This window comes from Amblyraja radiata, chromosome 17 (assembly GCF_010909765.2).
Source record: "Amblyraja radiata isolate CabotCenter1 chromosome 17, sAmbRad1.1.pri, whole genome shotgun sequence".
NCBI classification, from domain to species: Eukaryota; Metazoa; Chordata; class Chondrichthyes; order Rajiformes; family Rajidae; genus Amblyraja; species Amblyraja radiata.
Window position 1 is genome coordinate 1646365 of NC_045972.1, and position 20753 is coordinate 1667117.

Genomic DNA, 20753 nt, shown 5'->3' on the forward strand with positions numbered 1-20753 from the left:
TTCCCATTCCAACATCTGCAGTGTTTTTGTATGGAGACTCTGGCTAAGTATTTTCAGATGTCGATAGACTTTTGGAGATTAAGGGAAACAAGGAACATGGGTTAGTTCAGGGTAGGGGTAAAGAATAGCCTTGATCGTATGGAATGGTAGCCGAGGTGTGACTGACCTACTCCTGCTATTTCCCCTGTATTCTCTAGCTGTTCCTTCCCAATGTCAGCAGACTATTGAAGGGGTTTGTCCTATAAACGAGGGTGTATTCCCCACCCTCTCCTCTTCATCTGCCCCAGCTCTATTCCTCAAACCCCTTCTTTCTCCTCTGCCCCTCCTGCTCTCTGTGCCCTCTCACCTCATCCTGGCTTCTCTCTCCCGCTAGGTGAAATGGCCTCTCACTATCGTGACCAGCTGATCCATGTGTATTTGATGGGGACCAAGGATGTGGATAGTTGTGTCCGAGCCAGTAGCCTGTCGAACCTGGGGGAGCTCTGCACCTGGCTGGACTTTGCACTGGGACCAGTCATTCACGAGGTAAGCCGCAGGTGCTTCACAATGTTGGGGCCTGTTTATGGTTTTACAAATTCCCCCACACATTGGATTACAACTTGTGTGTGCCCATCAGCTGGTTTAGATACCAGCCTTTTCCCTGCAGCCCTTCTTGAATAGAGGCACAACATTTGCCACCCATCAGTCTTCTAACACCTCACCTGTATTTAATGATGACTTGCAAATCTCAGCCCGGGCTCCTGCAATTTCCTCTCTAGCTTCCCATAGTGTCCTTCGATATATCTGATCAGACCCGGGAGATTTGTCTACGTTTATATGCGTCAGGACCGTAAACACCTCATCGACTGTAATACTGGCTCCTCTCGAGACGTTTCCAGTGACTGCCCCGTCCTCAGCCCTCCTGTCTCTCACTCAGTAAAAACAGAAGAGAACCTTGCCCATCTCCTGTGGCTGCACACGGAGTTTTGATTCCTGAGGGGTCCCACTCTCTCTCTCTGATGAGGTTAAGGAGACTGCCAAGAGATTCTTTAAGTATATTACGAGCAATTGGGTAGCTAAGGAGAAAATAGGGCCCTTTTTAATTACTGTGGTGGTCAGTATATGGAGCCACAGGAGATGGTGAGGACTTACACAAATACATGTCCGTATTTACCATGGGTAAGATCTGGAATTCAGGGAAGAAAGCAGTTTGGATTAAAGAGCAGTGCGGGAGCAGGGTGCTGGCCTCATGATCTCCTGTTCACTCTCTGCTTCCACCAGGTGACTGCGTGTCTTTCTGCCATCGTGAAGACTGAACGGGAGGCTGAGGTGCGGCGGGCTGCTGTTCACGTGGTCACGCTCCTGCTCCGTGGACTCTGTGAGAAGGCTCTGCAGGTAAGCAGTCCTCCTCTTGCAGACAGGACAGAGAATCTGGAAGTGTTGCAGACGTTTCATGCTGCCTCAGGAAAGCGGCCAACATAAATAACCAAGAACCACTCACACCCCAGGTTATTCCCTCTCTCCCTGCTCCTGTCAGGCAGAAGATCATAAAAGCACATACCACCAGATTCAGAAACAGTTCCTTCCCAATGTCAGCAGACTATTGAAGGGGTTTGTCCTATAAACGAGGGTGTGGTCCTGATCTTCTCACCAACCTCATTGGGGACCTTGGACTTTTTCTCTCTAACACTATGTTTTGCACTTTGGTGTTTTACTCTTTGCTCATCTGTTGTATTTGTGTAAGGCTTGATTGTACTCATGTACAGTATGATTTAACACAAACAAAGCTGTATCTGCTGTATGTCGATACTTGTGACAATAATGCGCCAATATGCACCTGTCCTCTCCCGCAGGTGCTGGCTGATGTTCTGCTTGAGCTCTACCGCTTGCTGAAGTTTGCCGTGCGGACAGATGTGGACCAGCTGGTGCAGCTGCACGCACAGCTGGCGCTGGAGGAGTTGGACTGTGTCGTCAGAAGCATCTTGTTTCCAGAGGAAAAACTTGAAAAGAAAATCACTGTCCTTCCGTAGTAGGTTCCAGCATGCCGTGTAGCCTGCTTCATAGTGCTGCAAGTATAAGGATTGTGACAGCGCTGTTGTCTTTAGCCCCTGACGGTGGTGTGGTGCTGACTGATCCTGACTGACTGGGGCTTCAATGGTGTGGGGGGGGGGGGGGGGGGGATTGCAGTGTTCTTCCAGAATTACTGACACATGTTGACCATGTTATAAAGTGGTGCAGTGGTTTCAACCAGTGTTGAGCCCAGGGTGAGTCAGCCCTGCAGAGGCAACGGGTGCTGCTGTTACTCTGCAGTGTGCAAGCTGACTGCCCCCTCAATGTACTGATCGCCAGCCCTGCCGCTCTCCCCATCACTGGGCTACTGTTCCCCACTCACTGGCACCTTGTGCCCTCACTCAAACTGTTGACACTTCTCTGGCCTCACATTCACCCTGAATGTTCTGTTGAACCTTGGAGATCCATCACTCTGAATGCTCGTCGCTACTTGTGTGTTGCCACCTCCTCCAGCAGGAGGCAATGACACCATGAACTGGATGTGAAGCAGCTTCAGTGAGTGAGCAGGATAGTAATCTGCTGAGGATGTGGTGAAGAGCTGGCTGGAGCTTGTGCGAGCTGCCAATGACGAGGGCAGAGGTCAGAGTCAGAAGCATCCTGACCTGTCACCCAAACTACAGGTTGTTCCCCTCCCCACGGGGATGGACCCTGCAAGGAGTTTCCACATCTCCATCAGATGGACAAGGATGGAATGTGTGGATGGAGTCCATGTTTGAAATGTACCCATGTGTTATAAGGTGGTGCAATGATTGTGACCTGGATTAGTAGTCGGATGTTAGGATTTGAGGTAAAGGACCACCTGTGCAGTTGCAAATTTTATTCAGTTGATTAAACTAACCTAAAATAAAAAGAATGCCATAGATTCACACAGCATATCCTGGCCCTTCGGCCCACTATCACCTTTTTGCCCACACACTCATCCCATTTGCCCAAATCTGCATCCTTCATGTCCCGCCCCATACAACGTCTCTTCAACGTGGTCATTGTATGTGATTCCAGCACATCCTCCAACAGCTATTTCAAATATGAACTGCTCTCAGTGTAAAACAGAATCCTTCCCTCAGATCCCCTTCCTCTCACCTTAAACCTGCGTCTCTAGATGTTGATACCCGACGTAGGGTTGCTGAGAGACTGTTTATCCTGAGGCATGACATAGACATGAAGAAGATTAATCTCATCTATCTGTGCCTTTCATAATGCTATGCACTTCCATCCGGCCACCCCTCCGCCTGAAACCCACCTTCTCCGGTGTAACCACGTGCTATTGTGCGGAGACTAGACTGCACACAACACTCCCTTGGAAATAAATGTCTTTGCCGTCATCTGGTTGTGTGGCAAGGCCGGCCCGGTGAGTTGCCACCCTCTATCGTGCTGGACCCAGAGACGATGAAGGGACAAACTGTTTCCTGGCCAGTCTGTGGGAGACTTGGAGAGGAACCTGCAGGTGGTGGTGTTCATGGGTATGGAAATCCTTTGTCTCGGCGACAGAGGAATGTGTCTGAGTGTGGTGGAGTTGAGTTGCGAGTGTATTTTGTACAGTTCACATGTCAGTAATGGCTGGTCTGAGGAACATCACCTACTCCTCTCCAGAGATGCTGTCTGAGCCGCTGAGTTACCAGGTTTTAGTGTCTATCTTTGGGAAATGGTCGCTGTGTGGAACCTGCTTCTCAACAGCATTCAATGCACTTTAGATCCAAGGCTGGTGGATTTCTGATTACTGAAGGAATATAGAGTGGAATCACAGACACACCATCATGGTATAGGGCAGAAACAGCCTGTTCACACATGATAGCCCGGTGGGAACAAGCCCATCCACCGCCTGCCTGCCTGCTGGTGCTCCAAGTTTGATGCCTTCCAGCCTTCAATGGGTCGCTGAGAGTATTTATCCCGACGCATGACATGGACATTCGTTTGGACAAATTAGGGAACTGAAATGAAGTTTTAAAATAAAACCTGAGAGTCCAGAAAATAGATGAAGTAACTAATGTCTGGTACTGACCACGGAAAATAACAATAGAAAGATCAGTTCCCCTGATGTTTGCATTCAGGGATGGCGTGCGGGTTACTAGGACACCCTCTGGGGTGACCCTGACCCTGGACCGTTGGATGGAGGCAGAGCAAACCCCTGCCATCAGAGGGTTACCTACCTACCCCAATGCTGCGCGGGCTGACGGGGACCTCGAGCCGGGAATGATTCTGCTCCCCAGCCCTGCATCCAGATCCCGCCTGTCTCCTCCACCCAGTGCCGTGCGACCTCTCGTCCCCCCATGCTCTCTCTCTATTCCACCCTCTCCATCTCCTCCCTGCCCAGCCTGAAGAATCGCTGCGCATCCCTCTGCCGGCAACTCAAGAAGCTCGTTACCGACTCTCTCTTGCTCCCTCCTCTCCCCGCCCTCCTTACGTTCATCTCCACTCGTTCCCCCCCCCCCCCCTCACCACTTCTCCTGCCCCTCCCTCGGTCCTTTCCCCTCCCCTGCCTCTGACTGGGGTGGGGTGTGGAGGTGAGGGCAGCGGGGGAGGATTCACCCATTTTCCGCCTCTGCTCCGGGTATAATAGTCGGAGCCGCTGCGGAGTCACGATTCCCACTTCCAGAGAAGGATCGGGACCGAGCGGAGCAGCGCATCCACCCAGGTACTTACTGCCCGCGAACAATGACAGGCAGGCAGGCAGGCAGACAAAGGGACGGGACGCGGTGCGGAGCCTGGAGAGCGGGAGGTGACAGGAGAAAGGCTGTTAGTGCTGGCGTGGAGGCGGCTTCACCTGTCCTCTCCATCGGGAGCCCAAATCACAGAAATTCAGGGTTAGTTTCAGGGCTTATCATCTTGTAGAGCCTGCAAAGGGCCGTTTGACCACTTTTCCACACTGATTGGGATTTCAACGCTGACACAGAACAAAGATAAAATAAGGACACCTTAGATTGTGCGCGGGAAACAACATCGGGACAGGACGGTAGCACAGGTTACAGAAGGTGCAGGAGCACACACAGACCCGCAGTGACACAGGACTTCATATAACCATATAATGCAGTAACACACAACAAAGTGATGCATAGCAGTAACAGAGGTTGTAGCCCTCCGGTGCAGTAGTCAGAATGCAGGGACAAGGCATAAAGCTCCGAGCAGGGAGTGCAGGAATGCACACAGTTCTATAAAACTGCAGCAATGCGTGAATATTCCTCATGGGAATTCACTGAAGGACATTGTGTGCTTGGAGAATTCTAGTGAAATTCTAGAACGTATTAACATCAATAGAGGAGGCATTAAATGTCGAAAACGCCTCAGGATGGATAACCCCCCACGATCACACAGAAAGGGCGGCATTTGATAAGGTCCCACATAGGAGATTAGTGGGCAAAATTAGGGCACATGGTATTGGGGGTAGAGTGCTGACATGGATAGAAAATTGATTGGCAGACAGGAAACAAAGAGTAGGGATTAACGGGTCCCTTTCAGAATGGCAGGCAGTGACTAGTGGGGTACCGCAAGACTCCGTGCTGGGACCGCAGCTATTTACAATATACATCAATGATTTAGATGAAGGGATTCAAAGTGACATTAACAAATTTTCAGATGACACAAGCTGGGTGGCAGTGTGAGCTGTGAGGAGGATGCAATGAGAATGCAGGGTGACTTGGACGGGTTGGGGGAGTGGGCAGATGCAGTTTAATGTGGATAGATGTAAGGTTATCCAAATGTAAGGTAGCAAAAACAGGAAGGCAGATTACTATCTAAATGGTGTCAAGTTGGGAAAAGGGGAAGTACATTGGGATCTGGGGTTCCTTGTTCATCAGTCTATGAAAGTCAGCATGCAGGTACAGCAGGCAGTGAAGAAAGCGAATGGCATGTTGATCTTTATAACAAGAGTTGAGCATAGGAGCAAAGAGGTCCTCCTGCAGTTGTACAGGACCCTAGTGAGACCACATCTGGAGTATTGTGTGCAATTTTGGTCTCCAGATTTGAGGAAGGACATTCTTCCTATTGAATGAATACGTTTATTGTCATTGCACAATACTGTGCAACGAAATTCCATTACATCTCCTCCGGTTAAAAACAATACAAACACGACAACCATTGACACATATGTACACTTATTAGTAAAAATAAATAGGTGTTTTAAAAGAATTTAAAAGAATTTAAAAGAATTTGGCGGCATTTCTTAGAATTACATTTTGCTTCCCCAGCATTCTCTGTTGGAATTTAGCTCTTTTATCGCACATGGGTAGAAACTATTCTTTAGTCTACCGGTGCGAGCCTTCAGAGTCCTGAATCGCCTCCCTGAGGGTAGCAGAGTAAAAAGGTGGTTGGCAGGGTGGGATGTGTCCTGCTTGATATTTGTGGCCCGGCGCAAGCATCGGGCCCTATATATGTCATCCAAGGAGGGCAGTTCAACTCTTGTTATGAGGGAGTGCAGCGTAGGTTCACAAGGTTAATTCTTGGGATGGAGGGACTGTCATATGCTGAGAGAATGGAGCGCCTAGGCTTGTATACTCTGGAATTTAGAAGGATGAGAGGAGATCTTATTGAAACATATAAGATTATTAAGGGTTTGGGCACGCTAGAGGCAGGAAACATGTTCCCGATGTTGGGGGAGTCCGGAACCAGGGGCCACAGTTTAGGAATAAGGAGTAAGCCATTTAGAACGGAGACGAGGAAACACTTTTTCAAACAGAGAGTTGTGAGTCTGTGGAATTCTCTGCCTCAGAGGGAGGTTCTCAGGATACTTTCAGGAACGAGCTTGATAGGGCTCTTAAAAATAGCGGAGTCAGGGGATATGGGGAGAAGGCAGGAACGGGGTACTGATTGTGAATGATCAGCCATGATCACATTGAATGGAGGTGCTGGCTCAAAGGGCCGAATGGCCTACTCCTACACCTATTGTCTATTGTTATCTAAAAAAGACACAAAGTGCCGGGTGAGGGAGCATCTATGGAGAACACGAGTAGGTGATGTGTCGGATCAAGACCCTTCTTCAGACATTGTTGGGTTGAGGGCGACCACTGAGGGAGAGGGGGGCAGGACAAAGCCTGGCAGCTAATAGGTAGATACAGGTGAGGAAGGCTGTTTATGGGCAGCTGGTGGACAGCGGCCAGAGATGAAAAACAGGTGTAAGACAAACACTACCCATTCTTCTCCCTCTCCCCTTTGTCACACCTGGAGGTTTTCACCATTCCCCCCTGACCCCTCCCTCTTTCTGATGCAGAACAGCCAGTAGTTGACAGTGGCCTTACCTTTGTACCTCAAAGATGTAGAGCCTGCCATGATGTAGAGCTTCTCCTGTCACCTCTGCCTCCAAACATTGTTCTCTGGGACGGACTCCTCACCGCCTAGTGATGTCCTCTTCTCCCATCTCCAACATCTCACCTCCTCATGGAGGCACCATCACCACCTTTTAGCCCCACTGTCCTGTTTATTTCCAACTTCTGGTGCAACATCAACCGTCTTGACTCCCTCCCCCCACCCACTCCGATCTCACTCTGAGCGCACAGCCGTCAGCTCACTCAAGGCTATAGTCCCAACTTGTTATTAAAGCCACCAACAAGCGAAGTGCCATTGTCGTTTGGTCGTCAGACCCTTACCGTGCTGACCAGACCTACCCCTTGACCATGACCCCACAGATGAACACCAGGCCATCATCTCCCAGACTGTTTCTGATCTCATCAAGCCTAGCCATCTCCCCTCCACAGCCTGCGACCCCAGCCCCACACTGCCCACTTCAACCTCCTCCAAAAATCCACAAACAGGACTGTCCCTGTACCTCCTCCCTCACCTCCATTGCCAGAGTGATGCCACACACAAACTGGAGGAACAGCACTTTATATTCCACTTGTGCACAACCCAACAGTATGAACGTTGAATCCTCCAATTTCAGGTAATCACTTAACTCTCCCCTTCTTCCCCCCCCCCCCCCGTGACTCACCTGGATTCACATCCATTTCTCCCCTCCCCTTTCACCTCCATCCCATCATTTAGCTTCACAATTCACAACTCTTCAATCTTTTTGTCACACATTTCTGTCTTTTTTATCTCTGGCCTTTGATCATCATCTGCCTATCTAAAACCCTCCTTACCTGTATCAGCCCATTCCCTGACCAGCTTTGTCCTGGCCCTCTTTCTCCGCCCCCCCCCCCCCCTCGATCAATGAACAAGGGTCCCAACCAAAACATCACCTATACATGTAGGAAGAAACTACAGATGCTGGTTCCCCAGGTTTTATCTTCTCCCCAAAATCCATAAACAAAACTGCCCTGGCAGACCCATTGTTTCTGCTTGAATTTATTTCCACATACCTCGACTCCATCTTATCCCCCATGGTCCAATCCCTCCGTACCTATGTCCAAGACACCTCACATGCCCTTTGTCTCTTCAATGACTTCCATTTTCCAGGCCCCCACTCCCTCATGTTTACTATGGCTGTCCAGTCACTCTACACCTCCATCCCTCACCAGGGATGTCTTCAAGCCCTCCGTATCTTCCTCGACCGCAGAACCAGCCAATTTCTCTCTACCAACATTCTCCTCCACTGAGCGGAGATGGTCCTCACTCATATCTTATCCTTCGACTCCTCCCACTACCTCCATCCCCATGCTGAACTCAATTAACTTTCACGACTAAATTCCATCCTGCACTCAAATTCACTTGGACCATCTCCGACATCTTCCTTCCGTTTCTTGATCTCACTGTCTCCATCACGGGTGATAAACTATCGACTGACATCTATTATAAACCTACTGACATCCACAGTTATACAGTTATCTAGACTACACTTCCTCTCACCCCCCCCCCCCCCCCCCCCCCTCCCCTCCACTCCCAATTTCCCCGTCTACACTGCATTTGCACCCAAGATGAGGTGTTCCATTGCAGGACATGAGATTCTTTAGGGAACAGGGGTTCCCTTCTTCCATCACAGATGAGGCCCTCACACATGTCGCCTTGGTATCCCGTAGCTCTGCTCATAGTCCCCCTCCCCCCAGTCGCAACAGGGACAGTGTCCCCCTAGTCCTCACCTTTCACGCCATCAGCCGTTGCATACAACAGATAATCCTCCAACATTTTTGCCACCTCCAACAGGATCCCACCACTAGCCACATCTTCCCATCTCCACACTTTTCACTGAGATCATTCCCTTCGCAACTCCCTGGTTAACTCATCCCTTTCCACCCAAACCACCTCCTCCCCTGGTACTTTCCCCTGCAACCACAGAAGGTGCAACATCTGTCCCTATACCTCCTCCCTCGACTCCGCCAAGGACCCTGACAGTCCTTTCAGGTGAGGCAGAGGTTCACTTGTACCTCCTCCAACCTCATCTACTGTATCCGCTGTTCCAGGTGTGAACTATATATGGGTGAGATCAAGCGCAGGCTCAGCAATCATTTCGCTGAACACCTTCATTCAGTCCGTCTAGGCCTACGTGATCTCCCGGTTGCTAAACACTTTAACTCCCCCCTCCCATTCCCACACTGACCTCTCTGTCCTGGGCCTCCTCCACTGTCAGAGTGAGGCCCAGCACAAATTGGAGCAACAGCACCTCATACTTCGCTTGGGCGGCAGTATATTAACTTATCTAACTTCGTAACCCTTGCTTTCCCTCTCTTCATTCCTTCCCGATCCTAGTTCTCTGACTACTTTCACTGTCCTTCTGATTAAATGTCACCGACTGTATTCCTCCTTGTCACCTTCCCCTCAGCGAACAATGATCTATTCTACATTCTCGTTGAACAACATCCCCTTTGATCTCTCATTTTCACACCTTACCCTTCCATATCTCTATGTTTCCCTCTCCCGACACTGTCTGAAGAAGGGTCTCGACCTGAAACGTCACCCGTTCCTTCTGCTCCAGAGACGCTTAGTGGTGTCTTTCCCTTGGTGAGTTTGACCTCCACCCAAATGACTGAATGCCTTCTGAGAACGCGTCTTAGAACTGTACTTATTCCATCAGAACCTGTTTCCTCAAACTCAAACATGCTGAATATCAACAGTTTATCACCTTGCAACCATGTCTGTGTGATACTGCCTATCATATTTATTGACTGTACTTTAGCTGTTGGTTTATTTATATTACAAATGCGTTATAATTAAGATACAAAGCCTGTAGGCTTGTCTTCTTTAATCATCTGATGTTGTTTTTGTACAATAGACCTATTGCCCCTCGTGCTGATTTTCCTGCCATCCTCCTTCACATTCTCCTGTTGTTCCTACTTGTGTCCTCGCCTCTCTCTCTCTCTCTCTCTCTCTCTCTCCTGGTTTGGGTCTTGGTCTCTGCCATTCTGATGTAAACTGCCTCCAACATCATTGGTAAACCCTGCTTGGCCTGGTTGTAAGCCAAGTCACACTGAACTGTGCAGGTCAGTTTTCCTGTTCCTATACTCACTAGCATGTGGCATTGCTACCTGACATCCTGCTTTTTTAATCAATCTCCTGACCCCCTAAGTTCTGCATCTCCTTCCTGTTCCAGAGAATGCCTGGGGAGCGACTCTGCACTGCTTTGCGGATCACAGCGAGCACCTTGTTTGCCTTGTCTGTCCTGGTTGCCATTACCTGCACCTACATCAAAGGCTATCAGTTTGGCTACACAGAGAACTACCACCTGTCCTTTGGGCTGTACGGGGCCTTCCTCACTTTGCACCTCTTCATCCAAAGTTTATTTGCCTTCCTGGAGCATCGGAGAGCCAGGAAGGAGAACAGGCCCCTCAAATTCACCAAGTCAGTGGCCCTGTGCATCGCCGCCTACCAGGAGGACCCTGACTACCTGAGGAAGTGCCTGGCGTCGGTGAAGCACATTGCCTATCCCAACCTCAAGGTGGTGATGGTCATCGACGGCAACCAGGAGGAGGACATGTACATGATGGAGATATTCAACGAGCTGATGGGTGTGGAGAACAGCGGCTCCTACATCTGGCAGAGTAACTATCACCAAGAGGGCCCTGGAGAGACAGAGTTCACCCAGAGCCAGGGCAAGAGCAGGGTTGAGCAGATCATCAGGCAGTCTGCCTTCTCCTGCATCATGCAGCTGTGGGGAGGCAAGCGGGAGGTCATGTACACGGCCTTTGCTGCCCTGGAAGACTCTGTGGATTATATACAGGTGGGTGAAGACCAGGGTCTTGGGGCAGGCACTGAGGTCACCAGTATGTACCAGTCATCTTCACAGCTGTGGGCTGCTGACTGTGACCAGTGATCTCACCGATTACTGGGGCTGATCTTCCACAGCCCACAACTAGTTATACAACAGAAAATAGACACAAAAAAGCTGCAGTAACTAACTCAGCGGCTCAGACAGCATCTCTGGAAAAAAGGAATAGGTGATGTTTTGGGTCAAGACCCTTCTTCAGTCCGAGTCAGGGGAAAAGGATTACAAAGGATGTTGTACAGCAGCACAGGAACTGGCCCTGGCCTTCGATGCCTATTAAACTAATCCCATCTGCCTGCACGTGGTCTGTATTCCACCATTCATGTTCATCTGCCTGTCCATATCAATTTTAAATGTTGCTATTGTATCTGCTATCACAATCACCTCCGGCAGTGCATTCCAGGCACCAACCACTCAATGTAAACAAAAACTTGCCTCGTAAATATCCTTTAAACATTGCCCCTCTAGAGTTAAGGTTAGGTCCTCGGGTATTTGATGCTTCTACTCTGACCATGTCTTCTATCCATGCCTCCTGCCATTTTATAATGTCCTGTTAGGTCTCCGTTCAAACTCCAATGTTCAAGAGAAAAAAATCTAAGTTTGTCTAACCTCTCCTTATAGCAACTATTCTCCAACCCCGACATCATTCTGGATGTTCAGTCACTCTACACCTCCACCCCCCCACCTTTGTTTCTTCCTCGACCGCACAACCACCAACACCCTCCTCCCCTGGTCATTACTCTCACCAATTTCTCATTCAATTCGTCCCACTTCCTCCAAATCCAAGGCGTAGCTGTGGGCACTCGCATGGGCCCCGGCTATGCCTGCCTCTTTGTAGGGTACGTCAAACAATCCTTGTTCCCCAAATATACCCCTATCCCCGAACTCTACCTCTGCTGCGTTGACAACTGCGTCGTTGCTGCCTCCTGCACCCATGCAGAACTCACTGACTTTATTTTCACTACCAATTTCCATCCTGCGCTCAAATTCACTTGGACCATCTTTGAAATCTCTTCCGTTTCTTGATCTCACTGTCCCCATCACAGGGGATAGACTATCGACTGCCATCTATTATATACTTACTGACACCCATAGCTACACTCTTCCTACCCTGCTTCCTACAAAGACTCTATCCGCTACTCGCAATTCCTCCATCTACGCTGCACCTGTGCCCAGGATGAGGTGCTCCACACCAGGACATCTGAGATGTTCCTCATTCTTTAAGGAACGGGGGCTCCCATCATAGACGAGGCGCTCACACGGGTCTCCTCAGTATCCTGCAGCTCCACTCTTGCTCCCCCTCCCCCAGTCACAAGAGACAGTCTCCTAGTCCTCACCTTTCACCCCATCAGCCGTCGCATACAGCACATAATCCTCCCACATTTTCACCACTTCCAGCAGATTCCCCAACTGCCCTCATTTTCCCATTTCCACCCCTTTCCGCAGAAACCGTTCCATCCGCAACTCCCTGGTCAACTCGTCCCTTCCCACCCAAACCACCCCCTCCTCTTGTACTTTCTCCTGCCACCGTAGGAGATGCAACACCTGTCCCTATACCCCCGCCTTCAACTCCATCCAAGGACCCCGTCAGTCCTTTCAGGTGAGGCAGAGGTTCACTTGCACCTCCTCCAACCTGGTCTACTGTATCTGCTGTTCCAGTTGTGGACTCCTGTATATTGGTAAGATCAAGCTGAGACTCAGTGACCGTTTCGCTGAACACCTCCGCCCAGTCCGCCTAGACCTATGCCATCTCCCAGCTGCTAAACACTTTAACTCCCCCTCCCATTCCCATACTGAACTTTCTGTCCTGGGCCTCCTTGAGACCAAACACAAATTGTAGGAACTCATATTTCGCTTTGGCAGCTTACAACTGAGCCGTATGAATTTGATTTCTCTAAATTCAAGTAACCCTTGCTTTCTCTCTCCATCCTTCCCCCACCCTAGTTATCCGACTAGCTTCACTGTCCTGATTAATTTTCCTGATTGTATGACTGCTTGTCACCTTCCCCTCAGCCAACAATAAACCATTCTACATTTGCTTGATCGTCGTCTGCGTTGATCTGTCATTTTCACATCTTTCTCTTCCATATCTTGAGGTACCTCAGTCTGAAGAAGGGTCTCGACCTGAAACGTCACCCATTCCTTCGAGTAACTCCAGCATTTTGTGTCTATCATTCTGGTAAACCTGGTCTGCACCTTCTTCAAAGCCTCCGCATCTTTCCTGTAATGGGACAACCAGAAGTGTGTGCAATACTCCAAATGCAGCTTAACCAGAGTCTTATGAAGCTGCAACATGCACAGCGACCACAATATAATAAGATTTAACCTGTAATTTGAGAGGGACCGAGAAGGTGAAATTGGATGTGTCGATATTGCAGCTGAGCAAAGGGGACTATAGAGGCATGAGGGATGAGCTGGGTAAAGTTGACTGGAAAGGGAGCCGAGCAGGAATGACGGGTGAACAACAATGGCTGGAATTTCTGGGAATAATTCAGAAGATGCAGGAACTTTTCATTTCAGGAAGAGGAAGAAAAAAGTCTAGGGGGAGAAAGAGGCGACGGTGGCTGACAAGGGAAGTCAAGAACAGCATAAACTCAAAGAGAAGGCACATAACATTGCAAAGATTAGTAGGAAGCCTAGAGGATTGGGACGCTCTTAAAGAACAACAGAGGTTACTAAAAAGGCAATGCGGGGAGAAAAGATGAAATACAAAGGTAAGTTAGCCAATAATATAAAAGAGGCAAGAGTGGACATTGGACCACTGGAGAATGATGCAGGAGAAGTGATAATGGGGAATAAAGAAATGACAGGAGTTGAATAACTTTTTTTTTGCATCAGTCTTCACAGTGGAAGACACCAGCAACGTGCCTGAAATTCGAGAGAGTCAGGGGGTGGAAGTTAGTGGAGCGGCTATTACTAGTGAGAAGGTGCTTGGGAAGGTGGATAAGCCACCTGGGCCAGATGGACTGCACCCTAGGGTTCTGAAAGAGGTGGGTTAAAAATTGCACAAAGATTAACAGTGATATTTCAGGAATCAATGGAGTCAGGAGTGGTTCCAGCCGATTGGAAAATGGCCAATATTACCCCACTGTACAAAAAGGGAGCAAAGCAGAATAGTAGAAAGTATAGGCCGGTTAGTCTGACTTCAGTGGTTGGTAAGATTTTACAGTCCATTATAAAGGATGAGGTTACAGAACACTTAAAAATTCCTGATAAAATGGGCCAAAGTCAGAATGGTTTTGTGAAGGGGAGATGTAGTTTTGCCGAATCTGCTGGAATTATGACTGTGTACAGGACAGATAAGGTAGAGTCAGTGCACGTTGTTTACCTAGATTTTCAGAAAGCCTTTGATACGATGCTACATGGGAGTCTGCTGAGGAAGGCTACGGCTTTGTGGCCAAGTTTGTGGATGATACGAAAATAGGTGGTGGTGCAGGTAGTGTAGAGAAAGCAGGGACTCTGCAGAAGGACTTGGACAGGTTGGGAGAGTGGGCAGAGAAGATGGAATATATTGTAGCAAAGTGTGGATTTGGTAATAGGGATAAAGGCGTAGACTATTTACTAAATGGGAAGCAAATCCAGAAATCGGAGGTGCAGAAATTGGGAGATGGTGGTGCAGGATTCCCAAAAAGTTAATTTGCAAGTCAAGGCAGAAGCAATGCTAGCATTTATTTCAAGAGGACTAGAATACAAAAACAACGATGTAATGCTGAGGCTCTATAAGGAGCTGGTCAGGCCGCATTTGGAGTATTGTGAGTAATTTTGGGCACCATATCTGAGGAAGGATGTGCTAGAGAGGGTCCAGAGGAGGTTTACAAGAATAATCCCAGGAATGAGTGGCTTAACATATGATGAGCGTTTGACAGCACTTGGCCTGTTCTCGCTGGAGTTTAGGATGACCTAATTGAAACTTACTGAATAGTGAAAGGTTTGGATAGAGTGGATGTGAAGAGGATGTTTCCAATAATGGGAGAGTTAAGGACCAGAGGTCATAGCCTCAGAATTAAAGGACGGTCCTTTAGAGGCGGAATTTCCTCAGACAGAGGGTGGTGAATCTGTGCAATTCTTTGCCACAGAAGGCTGTGGAGGCCAAGTGAGTGGATATTTTTACATTTTACATCGCCCATTTTCCCATCTGGTCTAGATCTTTTGGCAACTTTCCTCATGAACAAGTCTGCTCATTTTTGTGCTATCCGCAACTTATTAATCACACCACCTACAGTTTTATACGATCTTGTATATATTATATGCACACACACATATTTCAGTTTTAGCGATAACAGGCCCTTCGGCCCACCGAGTCCACAATGATCCCTGCACATTAATAATCTCCTACACACACTAAGGATAATTTTACATTTACACCCAGCCAATTAACCGACAAACCTGTACGTCTTTGGAGTGTGGGAGGAAACCGGAGATCTCGGAGAAATCCCACGCGGTCACGGGGAGAACGTACAAATTCCATACAGACAGCACCCCTAGTCAGGATCGAACCTGGGTTTCGGACACTTAAGGCAGCAACTCTACCGCTGCACCACCGTGCCACCCGTAAGAATATATATAAATATATAAACGTTAAAAAAAAAGAACCAAGGATCAGCCCTGATCCCTGTGGTACACCACTGGTTACAGACCTCCAGTCAGTATAATAACCATATAACAATTACAGCACGGAAACAGGCCATCTCGGCCCTACAAGTCCGTGCCGAACAACTTTTTTCCCTTAGTCCCACCTGCCTGCACTCATACCATAACCCTCCATTCCCTTCTCATCCATATGCCTATCCAATTTATTTTTAAATGATACCAACGAACCTACCGCCACCACTTCCACTGGAAGCTCATTCCACACCGCTACCACTCTCTGAGTAAAGAAGTTCCCCCTCATGTTACCCCTAAACTTCTGTCCCTTAATTCTGAAGACATGTCCTCTTGTTTGAATCTTCCCTATTCTCAAAGGGAAAAGCTTGATCACGTCAACTCTGTCTATCCCTCTCATCATTTTAAAGACCTCTATCAAGTCCCCCCTTAATCTTCTGCGCTCCAGAGAATAAAGACCTAACTTATTCAACCTATCTCTGTAATTTAGTTGTTGAAACCCTGGCAACATTCTAGTAAATCTCCTCTGTACTCTCTCTATTTTGTTGACATCCTTCCTATAATTGGGCGAACAAAATTGTACACCATACTCCAGATTTGGTCTCACCAATGCCTTGTACAATTTTAACATTACATCCCAGCTTCTATACTCAATGCTCTGATTTATAAAGGCTAGCATACCAAAAGCTTTCTTTACCACCCTATCTATATGAGATTCCACCTTCAAGGAACTATGCACGGTTATTCCCAGATCCCTCTGTTCAACTGTATTCTTCAATTCCCTACCATTTATCATGTACATCCTATTTTGATTTGTCCTGCCAAGGTGTAACACCTCACATTTATCAGCATTAAACTCCATCTGCCATCTTTCAGCCCATTTTTCCAAATGGCCTAAATCACTCTGTAGACTTTGGAAGTCCTCTTCATTATCCACAACACCCCCTATCTTGGTATCATCTGCATACTTACTAATCCAATTTACCACCCCTTCATCCAGATCATTGATGTACATGACAAACAACAAAGGACCCAACACAGATCCCTGAGGCACCCCACTAGTCACCTGCCTCCAACCCGACAAACAGCCATCCACCATTACCCTCTGGCTTCTCCCATTCAGCCACTGCTGAATCCATCTTGCTATTCCTGCATTTATACCCAACAGTTTAACCTTCTTAACCAACCTTCCATGAGGAACCTTGTCAAAGGCCTTACTAAAGTCCATATAGACAACATCCACTGCTTTACCCTCGTCAATTTCCCTAGTAACCTCTTCAAAAAATTCAAGAAGATTAGTCAAACATGACCTTCCAGGCACAAATCCATGTTGACTGTTCCTAATCAGACCCTGTTTATCCAGATGCTTATATATATTATCTCTAAGTATCTTTTCCATTAATTTGCCCACCACTGAAGTCAAACTAACAGGTCTATAATTGCTAGGTTTACTCTTAGAACCCTTTTTAAACAATGGAACAACATGCGCAGTACGCCAATCCTCGGGGACTATTCCCGTTTCTAATGACATTTGAAATATTTCTGTCATAGCCCCGGCTATTTCTACACTAACTTCCCTCAATGTCCTAGGGAATATCCTGTCAGGACCTGGAGACTTATCCACTTTTATATTTTTCAAAAGTGTCAGTACTTCCTTTACTTTGAAACTCATAGTATCCATAACTACTCTACTCGTTTCCCTTACCTCACATAATACGCCTCTACCACTCACTACCCCGCCTTCAGTGGCAAAGCCAGCTGCGATATTGATGCAGACATCATGGACTAAAGGGCCTGTTTCAGTGCTGTTCTGTATTCTTGAAGGATTAGAGTCTTAAAACTTGGGTCACAGAATATTGAGGCACTGATGGGTGAAAATGAGGTGTGTGTGTGTGTGTGTGTGTGAGGGGGCAGACATATGGCGATTATATCTCAGTGCCATGTTCCAGAAGTCTCTCTATAACTCTTCATGCCTATACTGTTCGGAAGCAGAGTGATATTTGTTCTGCATGAACTGAGCTGGTCTTGACAATGTCTCTCTCCTCAGGTGTGTGATTCAGACACCGTTCTGGATCCAGCCTGCACTGCAGAGATGGTGAGAGTCCTGGATGCAGATCCCAGTGTAGGGGCAGTGGGAGGTGACGTACAGGTGCGTACAACTCGTGTCACAGTTCTACCTACTCCAGCCCGGGAAATCAGACAATGCTTGATCAGTGGTGACCAAATAAAACGTTCCCACAACCCTAAGGATTGGGGCTCCTTGCATCTCCAGCAGCTTTACATCTAAGCATAGAGTACAACACAGTAACAGGCCCCTGGCACAGCTTCTCCATGCTGACCAAGTTGCCACATTGGGCTAGTATTTGGCCCATAGCCCTCCCAACCCTTCTTATCCATGTGTCTTTTAGAAGTCAAAAATGAATCCCTTTCTGCAGCTTCAGGGCGCCATCCTTGCTGCCCCCGAACACTTCATCCAAGGGGATCATTCTTGTAAACGGCCTTGAGTAGGAACCGAGCTGCAGCTGAAGCTCTACCCGAGATGTCCGCGGCAACCTCCTGCCTCCACCGCTACTTCACCAAAACATTCAGGACAATCAAACACGGTTACTTTAACTCGTTTCTACAAATTCCCCATCATTAGCTCAAACTGCTCCACATGGCCCTCAATCTTTTCCAAACATTTCGCCAGAGTCGAGCTGCTGGACTGCAGGGATGGTGTTTCCTGGTCCTCACCTCAGGAGCATTGATACTGTAGATCACTGCTCCCACTGATAGATCAGTTCGCACTGACAGATCACTGCTCCCACTGATAGATCAATGTTCCCACTGACCACTTGTGTGGTGAGCTCAGCACTGCCGTACAAACCACTCTGCTTTACCCACAGATCCTGAACCAACACGACTCCTGGATTTCCTTCCTGAGCAGCGTACGTTACTGGATGGCCTTCAATGTGGAGCGAGCCTGCCAGTCCTACTTTGGCTGCGTCCAGTGCATCAGTGGCCCCCTGGGCCTGTACCGAAACTCGCTGCTGCGCCTCTTCCTACACGACTGGTACAGCCAGCATTTCCTCGGCTCCAAATGCAGCTTCGGGGACGACCGTCACCTCACCAACCGCGTGCTGAACCTGGGCTTCAAGACCAAGTTCACGGGCCGCTCCCGCTGTCTGACCGAGACTCCCAGTGGCTACCTGCGCTGGCTCAACCAGCAGACCCGCTGGAGCAAGTCGTACTTCCGTGAGTGGCTGTACAGCGCCCTGTGCTTCCACAAGCACCACCCCTGGATGACTTACGAGGCTGTGGTCAGCGGCTTCTTCCCCTTCTTCCTGACGGGCACGGTGCTACAGCTGTTCTACCGAGGCCGGCTGTGGAATATCCTGCTCTTCCTGCTGGCCGTGCAAGGTGTGGGGGTGTTGAAGGCGGCCCTGGCCTGCCTGCTGCGAGGCTCGGCCCACATGCTCTTCCTGTCCCTCTACTCGCTGCTCTACATGTCCAGCCTGCTGCCGGCCAAGCTCTTCGCTCTGCTCACCATCAACCGGCCGGGCTGGGGCACCTCTGGCCGCCGCCGCCTTGTGCTCAACCTGGTGGGGCTGCTGCCTGTGTCCGTGTGGTTCGCGGTGCTAGCCGGTGGTCTGGCCTACACCGTGTACCGGGAGTGCCAGCAGCCGCTGCCCGACACTGAGAGGCCTTTCCTCATCGCCGGCTCCGCCATCTACGCCTGCTACTGGCTGCTGCTGCTGGCCCTCTACCTGGCCATCGTGGCCAAGCCCTGCGGCCGCAAGCAAGAGCTCCCCGACCAGGCCTTGCTGCAAGCCTGAGGCCCAGATGTGTGACTGAGGCCTGGAGCCAAGCACCCAGTGGCGAGAGCTCTGTCTGTCTGTGCCGACCCACAGAGGAACGTGCAGCGTTGCAAGGTCGTCCCGCAGTGGGCTCTGTCTGCCGGCCACGTCTGCTGGCCACTGGAGGGATGGGCATGTTCAGTATTTGGGGAAATGATCTGCAATTTGCAGCAATGATCAGCTGCGTTCCCACCGCTGCAGAACCGAGCCTGCCACTCACCCCTTTTACAATGCTGCTGTTTTTTTAAGTAGTTTATTTTTTTACGACACAATATTTAGACTATAACCACGGCTCCACTTGCCGGGAGTGCATGGGCTTTACGATTTGTACAATACTTGGCAGTCGCGGTGCTGACTCATTTATCTCACTGTTGGTCACAACATCCACTTTTGTAATCACTGACCCATGCATTAAACTATGCTGATGGTTTGGAGAAACATAATAAAATAAAGATTATAATATGTGATGTGATATAATATGTAAACCTCTCCAAATCATTTGAATGACCAGGATGATGGTTACACGAGGAAAAGCAGGCAGCATGTGCAGGTAACAGATTACACTGAGGATTTGTTTTTGCAGGGCCATCTCTGCATTAATCCACAGCAACCCATGGGATGGGCATTGATCCACCTCTGGCCCCGAAGTGGAGAGCAAAGTCAATGAAGGGCACAGAACATGGCTGATAACCACAAGCCCACCTCCCACAGCTACCTGGATTCCATCACATCCCACCTTGCGACAGGCAAGGAAATCAGTCATGCACTTTCTTCATTCTGATGACAGCAATTTCCAGTTTTTTGGAGATAGCTTCCTTCCTCTGAAAGCATGCTTCCCCTTCACTGTAGTTGACATGTCTCTGAAGCAGCCAGTTTCTGACAGGTACACAAAATTGCTGGGGAAACTCAGCGGGTGCAGCAGCATCTATGGAGCGAAGGAAATAGGCGACGTTTCGGGCCGAAACCCTTCTTCAGACTGATGGGGGGTGGGGGGGGGGAAAGAAAGAAGGAAAAGGGGAGGAGGAGGAGCCCGCGGGCGGGCGGATGGGAGGGGGGGAGGAGACAGCTAGAGGGTTAAGGAAGGGGAGGAGACAGCAAGGGCTAGCCAAATTGGGAGTCTGTCTCCTCCCCTTCCTTAACCC

At 48.9% G+C, this 20753-nt stretch overlaps 2 protein-coding genes across 4 annotated transcripts in view; both read left to right on the forward strand.

Annotated features, from left to right (window-relative positions):
• tango6 (transport and golgi organization 6 homolog) overlaps window positions 1-2915 on the forward strand; it is a 54810-nt gene extending 51895 nt beyond the window's left edge. For both annotated transcript variants that reach the window (XM_033035608.1, XM_033035609.1), the window contains exons 16-18: window positions 374-525; window positions 1261-1374; window positions 1833-2915. In XM_033035608.1, coding sequence (XP_032891499.1) covers window positions 374-525; window positions 1261-1374; window positions 1833-2009 — 443 coding nt within the window. In that variant the 3' untranslated portion in view covers window positions 2010-2915. The remainder of the gene's footprint in view (window positions 1-373; window positions 526-1260; window positions 1375-1832) is intronic.
• Window positions 2916-4534: 1619 nt separating this feature from the next.
• LOC116982405 (hyaluronan synthase 3-like) overlaps window positions 4535-20753 on the forward strand; it is a 44978-nt gene continuing 28759 nt past the window's right edge. Inside the window, exons 1-4 of one of the 2 annotated variants that reach the window (XM_033035610.1) lie at window positions 4535-4681; window positions 10502-11128; window positions 17823-17924; window positions 18661-19981. In XM_033035610.1, the coding sequence (XP_032891501.1) occupies window positions 10505-11128; window positions 17823-17924; window positions 18661-19590 (1656 nt within the window). In that variant the 5' untranslated portion in view covers window positions 4535-4681; window positions 10502-10504 and the 3' untranslated portion in view covers window positions 19591-19981. Of the gene's footprint in view, window positions 4682-10501; window positions 11129-17822; window positions 17925-18660; window positions 19982-20753 lie in introns of those variants that run through there. The other variant, XM_033035611.1, reaches the window with a different exon arrangement.